This window comes from Chanos chanos, chromosome 5, assembly GCF_902362185.1.
Source record: "Chanos chanos chromosome 5, fChaCha1.1, whole genome shotgun sequence".
Taxonomy (NCBI): domain Eukaryota; kingdom Metazoa; phylum Chordata; class Actinopteri; order Gonorynchiformes; family Chanidae; genus Chanos; species Chanos chanos.
In genome coordinates, this window is record NC_044499.1 from 8685607 (window position 1) to 8694880 (window position 9274).

At 40.5% G+C, this 9274-nt stretch overlaps 1 protein-coding gene across 1 annotated transcript; it reads right to left on the reverse strand.

Annotated features, from left to right (window-relative positions):
- Nucleotides 1-1337: 1337 nt before the first annotated feature.
- stam (signal transducing adaptor molecule (SH3 domain and ITAM motif) 1) lies at nt 1338-8099 on the reverse strand. The gene is made up of 14 exons (XM_030774519.1): nt 8016-8099; nt 6493-6577; nt 6200-6275; nt 5866-5961; nt 5042-5188; nt 4840-4930; nt 4490-4685; nt 4154-4248; nt 3714-3802; nt 3270-3357; nt 3109-3163; nt 2635-2788; nt 2132-2265; nt 1338-1755 (listed from the first exon to the last, which is right to left on the reverse strand). Exons 1-14 carry the CDS (start codon nt 8053-8055, stop codon nt 1548-1550), a joined length of 1554 nt encoding a protein of 517 aa, XP_030630379.1. The 5' UTR covers nt 8056-8099; the 3' UTR covers nt 1338-1547.
- Between the last annotated feature and the right edge of the window lie 1175 nt (nt 8100-9274).

Below are 9274 nucleotides of genomic sequence, written 5' to 3' on the forward strand. Positions count from 1 at the left end.
CTCACGGGTTATGCGACGTGAAAGATGTGGCCGACGGGATCAAACCCATTTAAAGATTAGTAAAAACTGAAATAATTTACGCGACATTTTCTTAAAAGGTCCGTTTTGAAATGCTTTGTTTAAAAAAAAAAAAAAGATTCTATTTGAAAGGGTAGAGAAGATTCATTCTGACATGGTCTTTTTAGTTGAAATGAAAGGTTTTTTGATTTCGAGATGCGAGCAATTTAACAAGGTAAATCAAAAGTGCGTCACGTTAAGGAATCGACCAGCCTGACTCTCCAGGCATCTTCTCCACACACCAAGCAGCTGCTCTGGGTATAAAGTATGAAACACAAATAGTGAGTCCTCAAGTCAGCATTGCATTTATATACACACATCTACATTAGGCAGAATATTACATCATCCATTCTCATTACATATTCTTAAAAGTACTGTGCATTTTAAACAGCATAACAATATCATCAAAAAGTATAAATTAAAAAAAAAAAAAAAAAAAGGAAAGAAAGAAAAAAATGTGGTATTGAATGAACACTGTGTAAAGAAAAGCTTAGACACATCCTAGTAATAGACCATGCCACCCAACCAGGGACTACAGCAGTGTTGGCTTAATAGGTCCTTCAGGAGAACTTTAATGGTTACCTCGGAGCGTAACACACAGAGGGAGAGAGAGAGAGAGAGAGACAGAGAGAGAGCTTATGATTCAGCAGAGCAGTGATGATTCTGTGGAAACAGAATGCTTCCCTAAGGACCTTTTGAGACAAACACTGGACTACTAGGATTTTCACTGGTACAGTAAAATATGTACAACATGTGCATGCTCTCCTCTTTAGTATTTCTCTGACCACACCTTCACAAAAAAAACCAAAAAAAAAAAAGAAACGGATTCCAGTCTTGATTAAAAATCATAATTACGGCAAATGTAATGATCTAGCGTCTCTGTTGGCTGAAATAGCGTGTTGAAAAGAGAGAGAGAGAGAGAGTAAAATGTAAAGGTAAGAGAGAGAGAATGCTGATCAGTCCCCTCTCTCTGGAATACTGTTAGTAAATATGGCCAGTCTGCACTCGACAGTTATTACACCTTTACATGCTCAGCTTCTACTTGTTTCTGTGTCTGTCTGAGAGAGAAAGAAAAGAGAAGGAAAGGGAGAGAGGGAGAGAGGGTGAGAGAGAGAGAGAGAAAGAAAGAAAGAGAGCAAGAGAGATGGAGAGAGAGAGAAAGAAAGAAAGAAAGAAAGAAAGAAAGAAAGAAAGACAGAAAGAAAGAAAGAAAGAAAGAAAGAAAGAAAGAAAGAAAGAAAGAAAGAGAGAGAAAGGGAGAGAAAAAGCAAGATATGTTCACAACAATATATGTAAATTGTATGTGAATGCATTTGTTGGTCACAGAGGCAAAACACCATCTGTGAACATGTGACTTGGTGTATTTTCTGTCTGACAGCATATGTGTGTATATTTGTAGTGTGGTGGACTGTTTTAGTGTTTATGTTTATGCCGTTGTGTCTGTGCGTGTGAGTGGGAGAGAGAGAAAGATAGAAGAGTCTCTGAAGGTCCTATAACAGGGCTTTTTCGGGGTACGGGGTCTGTTGGGTGTCCACTGTGGGTGGGAGGCTCTGGGTGGATGGGGCGCTGTAGTTGGGCGTCTGGGCCATGCCCGCTGGGGGGTTGGCCGGGTTCTGGTAGGACTGGACATCGGCTGGCGCCATGCTGCCAGGAGCAGGGTTATAAACCGCAGGCTGGCCCATGTACATGTGAACATCACTGAAACACACAACACAAAATCCAGAACCGCACAGATTCATTATTCATCATCATAGTATAGTCAACCACTAAACCACATGAATCAGGTTCTCCTCATATAACTTCAAGACCTGTAGCCGAATAAACACTGAAAATAAAAAAGTAGGAATCCCTGAAATGTACAACACACAATATTATCTAAAACTGTCAGAATATCTCCACACTCAACAGCCATTACAATCCCTGCAGCTTCTACAGTGAGTGGACCAGTCCCCTTAGCAAAGCATGGATGTAACCCCTGAACCTGGAATTTGCCAGAACAACATTTAGTCAGGCTCAGCGATGTACCCAGATGAAAGCTGCACCCAGGAGAAGAGAGGGGGTCCTGCTGTCTTACCTGGGTGCAGGCTGGCCTGCCATGGTGGTGCCTGTCTGACTGATAGAGGGGAGTTGCTCGATTGGAACACTGTAGCCCTGCACTGTCGTTCCACTCATTGCATAAGAGCCTCCGGAGGCCTGGCCTGGGTAAACCTGAACAGAGGAGCAAGTCACACAATCAGTGTCAGGGATGCTTTTCTTGTGCTACGGAGAGTAAAACAACGCTTTTCAAAACAGCTAAAAAAAAAAAACAGATCTGCATTTCAGCAGTAAAGGGTAATGAGACTTGTCAGGAGCATCAGCAATCAATACTCGACTCAATTATACCATGACCCCTGAGATGATAACGACCATGCGTGTGAACTCTGTGGGTTTTGCTTTGTTTTTTTTCTTTTCTTTTCTTTTTTTCTTGCCAGGATGCAAATAAGTGACAGTGTCATGTGAGGTTACACGCTTGTTCACACAAGCAGATGGTAAGTGTGGCAAACCTGAGGCCAAGTCAGGCAGCTGAGAGCTGCTTACCTGCTGAGAGGCGTTAGGAGCCTGCGGCATGTAGTACTGCTGGCTCTGCAGTTTGGCATACATGGCGTATACTGGGTCTTCGTTCATTAGCTTAGCGTATAGCGACAATGCCTCCATAACCTTAACGTTCAGCTCTGATAACTCTGAATGCTTCCTGGGAGCAAAAATAGCACATTTATCACGGTTGGGTAAGAACTGTTAGAAGACAAATAAATTTTCACTTCAAATGAATGAACAGTCTTTGATACTGGTAGGAGAAGCGCACAGTTCACTGAGTACAACTGAAGTTCAATAAGAATGTTCAGGAACAGTGTGAGACGTAATGTTCTTTGGGTTCAAACAAGCGACGGTTTCTTTTCAACGCAGAGATCTGCTCTCATATCTGCACTATTGTTATATACTTAGTCTGTTTTATCAAAAAGCTTTGCCCGTAGTTTTTATCTCTGTCTAGTGGAAAAAAAAGAGAAAAAATACCTGTCAATATCCTCCAACTTCTGATCAATGAGTGGGCCCATCTGGTTACAGGCACCTGGATAAAGAAGAATCATTAAAGCCAAAGGTGCCATCATTCAGAGCAAATGGTCCATGTAAAGGGAGCACTGAACAGAGAGGAGTTTGTCTAGCTTAATGCTCACCCTCCAGCTGGAGAAGCTCACAGGCATCAGACTGGTTATCTGTCGGGTCTGCACTCTGAATCATCTGCAACAGTTGGTCCATTTTCTCCTGCGGAGAGAAAAGAAAGCATGCGTGCATGATTAAGCACCGCCCACTTGATCTCCATTAGGGACGCTGTTAACGACTAATGGCCGCTTCATAGTTTCTAATGCGGCTCCTCGATGAGAAGGCTCCATCATTTCGACATTTACATTGTTTTCTGCGGGGACTCGGCCGATCCATAAGATCAAAAATCATTAAAAACCTTCACAAACCGCTTTTATTTCATCTGGGTGTGGTGAATGTATTTAATAGTTTTACAAGGCTTCTAAGACGTTTAAACAAAAGCATCATCTTATCTCTTAATACTCTGTAATATGGCTTACAATTGTCAACGCTGAAGAAAATTGAGTTCAAATAGTCACCTCGTCAATGTAGACAGGTTCGGGCTCTGGCTCGATGGTTTCCACCTGGATGTCTTCACTGAACTGAACAGTCTTCTTCTCTGGTTTCACTGCGGAGATAGTGTTACGGAGCTGTAAAGGGCCAGTCTTTTTCTCCACAGAGACGGGAGGGAGAGTGGACGGCACGTTATGAATAAATTCTCTTAAAAGTTAAACATTGTTCGTCCTTATCTAATGCTGAAAACATGTGTAGCATCAGACACTTGTAGCGATCAGAAATAGGCTAAGGGTTATGGATTTACAGTGTTTAGGTCCAGCGTAAATTCACGCGAGAGTAAGGGATTCAGAGGGACCATACAAGAGGCAGAGAGAAGGGTTGAGAATGGAGAGAAGGGTGAAAAGAGGGAGAAGAACACAAATGGGATGGAAAAAGAGAGAGAGAGAAGGAGGAGCTCACTCACTCATCTCAGGTTCAGCTGTCAGGTCCGCGGTGACAAAGTTGGACGGGAAAAGGCCCACACCCTGATAGGTCTCACCTTTCCACCAGTTAGGGTCACTGAGAGGCAGAAACGATAACGGTCAAGATCGAAATGGTCTCCAACCATTTCACATAAATCATGTGTGTGGTTGATGGTATGAAGGGTAAATTAAGAGGCTAAATGGGGGAGAAAAAAAAACAGCAACAAAAATATCAAGAACCTGTGTGAAATGAAGTCAACGGTTATGGTGTGAGGTTTATTCTGGCTACAGTGTAGGTGACAAGCTATTCTTTGAGCAGAGAAGAGGTGAGTAATCACCTGTCATCCAGGATGGTGATGATTTCCCCTGATTTGAAGGTTAGCTCATTATCCTCAGCAGCTTCAAAGTCATAAATGGCCCTGACCTTCCTGCCCTCAGGCTTATGAGAGGTCAGGAGGCTACTAGCACTAGGGTAGAGCCCAGAGAGAGAGGTCTGGGGCTGCTGCCGCTGTTCCTTCAAAGACAATTCAATCGCTAGAGAGAGACAGCAGAGAGAGAGAGAGAGAGAGAGTCAGACAGACAGACAGCGATGTAGCGACTGAATTTGTGAGTATGTCAGGTTGTGAAATGTATATAATCTGGACTTATTGAAAATCATGATGGTGCTGAAGACAGAAACAAAATCCACCTTTTGCAAGGTCTTCTTCCTCCTTTTTGTTTGTTGAAGTTGAGGGGTCTTTAGCCACAAGGGCAGGACTGGCTTTGGCTTGTTCAGCTGCCTGTAAAGATTTCACATATATTCTAACAGTCACTCCACACTGATATCAATGAACACAGCAACAGTCCATGTTAAATTACTGCACTGAATACAGTGACAAAGTCTAGCTCACCTGGGAACCCACAGCAGGGAAAGTGACACCTTGCTCCCTCAGGTTCTTGATCATGGCAGAGATGAGGCTGAGCTGGGGATCATTACGAAAGTCCTCCGCCCACTCAACCATCAGAGCCTTCAACTTCTCACACACTTTGGGGTGCCCCTTGAGAACACAGGCAAGCACGTCAGTACAACTCCTTTCACGCACGCAGCTTTATCTGTAAATGTTCCAGCAATTTTCCGTGGTGGGCTCGTGTGTGAATGCAACTCAGGGTCGAATTCCAGAAAAGGTGATCTGGCAATATTCCAGAACAGAACCTATCTTTTCCAGGTAGACTTAAGTGTGAATAAAGCCGTGACATTGCTGGGTAAGAGGATGACGTTTTTGATGATGTATTGTATTCGCCCTACGACCTGCTCACAGCAAGCTGGGCCAGGACATCTAAACCAGTTCAATGACTCTAGAGAACCAGCAAACCCAGTACCATACGTAACATGTACATATGATACTGGATATGTACATATGTACAGTTGTTTACAAAACAAGTTAAAAATTCATAACATTGCCAGGAAATAGATGCTCAACAGAATATGTTTGCCTGCCATTTTGTTCAAAACAAAGTGTCTTTAGACATCACATCCTTCCTTTCAGAGATTTTTGTATCATGTGTGATCTCACTTGTCGTGGGAATTTTCTGGTGTGAATGGGGACATCCAAAAGTATTGCTGGAAAAATGAATCTGGCAATGTTCCTTGTCTTTTGTGTGAAAGGGGCTTATGACATCTTAGTGGAGAAGTACTGAAGGAGAACCCAGAGCAGTTTAATACAGACACACATACCTTATTTAAGACATTACTGACTTCACTTGCAAACTCCCTTGAGCAGACCTCCAGATGGAATATCTTCCCACAGTTTGATACACATGCTCCAAGCAGCTGTGCATTCAAGAACAAAATAATCAGTGAACAAATTTAAAAACAGCATAATAAAAAGAGGTGTAAGTGGTGAAATCTCCTCCATAGGGTCTAGAGTGATGCATCCAAATATCCTGCATCAATCTACAGTGTTAGCAATACAATATTTGCATTAAATGTTTAAGTTCTCTGCTGATCATGCCACATCGAGACCTTTTAACAAGTACGGACTAATGGTTTTTAAGATCGATGAACTTACTGTCAATGCTTGCATAGCAACATGGGGATCCTTGTGGTTGACCCTCCTCATTATAGACCGAAGGCATTCTTTTGGCCTTCAAATGCACACACGCACATACACATACACGCACACACACACACACACACACACACATGCACGCAGGCAGAGACACACACACACACACACACACACACACACACACACAAAAAGAGTAAACGTTTTGTTTGTCTTGATTTGTAGAACAATACAGGATTAGTACAGTTCTGTTTCATGAAAAGCATGAAAACAATAATGTGGTAGATTCCACTAACCCAGTGCGAGACTGTCCAATTTTATCACAGATGTCTAGTATGAGGCCCCAGTCCTCAGCTGTGTTCATCTCACTGGTTGCTTTCTCTGCAGATGAACATTGTTCAGTAATCCAGAATATCAACATTAAACATAATTAATAATAATAATTTTTTAAAAAAGCACGCTCTCATATATGGGAATAATGAGGGAATGACAGTAACCTCCTGAACAAGGGAACAACTTGACAATAACACACCAAACTCGTGCTATGAAGAAATCCACAGTCCAGTTCTTATTGTATCATAGTGATTTTATTATATTAAAGTAGTGAGCAAGCCAGTATCTCATATTAAGTTAAAAATCTGCAATAGACGTCATACAGATGTAGGTGCAAATGAATGTGACGGCTTGAGTGAATTAAGCATGCTTCGGTTTTTGGACAACTTCATATCTCAAACGGACTTAGACCTCAGAGTTAAACTACTTGACAGAGACAGAACTGTCAAAACAAGATGAGGAGAGACAGACGAAAGCATTTATAGAAAGAAAACAAAAGACAGAAATCACACGAAGCATTTCCTGGGGAATACCGCAGAAGAAAAAGAAAAAAACACAATGTGACAGTCAGGAGACACCGTTAGGGTCAAAGTGAAAAGGGCAGTCCAGGTGACGATTAGTGTGGCTAACTATGAAGGGACAACTCCTAAAAGAAGTACCACAGACCTGTCTAGTGTCCTGAAATGAAAAATACGGATTTATTATATAATACGCTATCTAACGGACCAGCAAAACAATCGCCTCAAATTATGAATGGAATATTATGTTAAGTTGCAATATAACATAGGCTAACGTTAGCCAGACCAATTTTAGCAAGAAAGCTAGTCACCATAGATTGACAACCTGCGTGGGTACATGTAGGCATATTACTAAAGGATCACTGACAACCTCTCTTTGGGATGACAGAGATAAGACACGAGCTGACAATCAATCGTGACACGATAGACTGCAAACCATTAAGTACTGTAATTTGGTTTACACGGCCAGCTTGCTAACTTATCTGACATCTGTCTTGTTCAACAATTGCAGCGTCACTGTATGTAAGTCAGCTGTGATTAGGAGCTAGTCATTTCAAGGCAGTGTCCTTTAAAATGCACTGATAGATAAATACTACATATGCAAATGTAAATATCTGCGAAGCCACTTCGGCTAAAATAGGTGGGAGGTATAAATGGTAGTGTCACTCAGAATTAAGGACAACTATACGGCAATTAAGCTAACGGTAAATGATGACGTAGCTAAGGCTAGTCAGTAACAAGCTAACTGTTAGCTTCAGAATATTGATAGCCAGTACTGTTAAAATACTTTAACCAATGTCTCATGGGTACGGGCTTGTAACACATATCCATAAATAATAGAAAGGTATACTTTAACACACAAGAGACGCAATAAGACAAAGATAAAGCCAGAAAAACATAAAAAAAAATATTAGCCAGCTTGAACACGGGTAGCTAGTTGCTAAATCAAAACATCATTGTCAACTTACCAACATCTTGGTCAAAGGGATTGGACGTGAAGAGAGGCATTGCCGAAACGAAAGCAACAACAGATCTGTTTGAATGCTGTCCTCTTCTTTCGTTTTTTTCTTTGTCAGCAAATAGTTAATAAATTAATATACATAATATAAAACTGTGGCCAAATCTAAACAGAGCACCCCTCTCAAGAGCTCCTTGGCTAACATCAATAACTGTGCATTATGGGTAACAGAGGTCTAAGACAACTCCTCCGTACAGGTAATTCACAGTCTCTGTGCAAGTGACACTGTCATCAGATTTTTCACGTGAATTATCAACTGAAATTTACCACTCCACTTAATATTCTGGTTCAGTGAGTCCAGTTTTATGGAAAAAGGCATAAAAAAGCAAACCCTGATATCAGATATATTGTTATGTCAAAATAAAAGTCTAGTCTCACGTGACGTTTGGCTTCTTTTTTTTTTGTAGAATTATGCTACAACAAAGCATAAAAATAGTGGACATGCAAATTATGAAAACATTTCAGATTACTGAAAAATACTGATTATCAAACGTGTAGACACTAAATGTTTATTTTCAAACGTCTAGACACAAAAACTTGTAATCTTGTAAACTTGTAATCATTCAGCTACTCCGTGTATTTTCGGGGCTCTTATATACCAGCACTCAGGGGTAGGAAAAGTTTAAAGACAACATGAACATGACATTTCAGAAGGATTTTGATATTTCACTGATAAATTCATTTATTGTCATTTTACCTTGTAACAGAGGACAATGATCAATGGGCTTCTTTATGACACTGAATTGTCTTTAAAAACAGGGAAAGAGAAAAGAAAGGCCAATGGCAAAGATAAACGCTGTAGGTATTTTTTGTCCTTCATTTCTTTCATTTCCTTACTGGGAACTTATGAGAGTAATTAAAATTCACATTGTCAATTTCTGGGAAAAGAACATGAAAAAAAAAAAAAGAAAGAAAAAAAACAGGAAAAAGAAAATTTCCCTGAGCACTGCAGTATAAAAGGGTTTGCAAAGGCCATCCTTCCATTCCACACTATCTGAACAAAATTATACAGATTCCACATTCAAATGTAATAAAATCTTTAACATAGAAAAATAATGGAAAAATACCTACTATAGTTTATTTAGGATAAAACATTACTTTTGTTGAAGGACTACATATATGTATATGTATTCAAATACATGACTATTTTATACATAGATACTGCATAGTCATACATAGGAAACACTTTAAGGTTTACAAATTCATTCC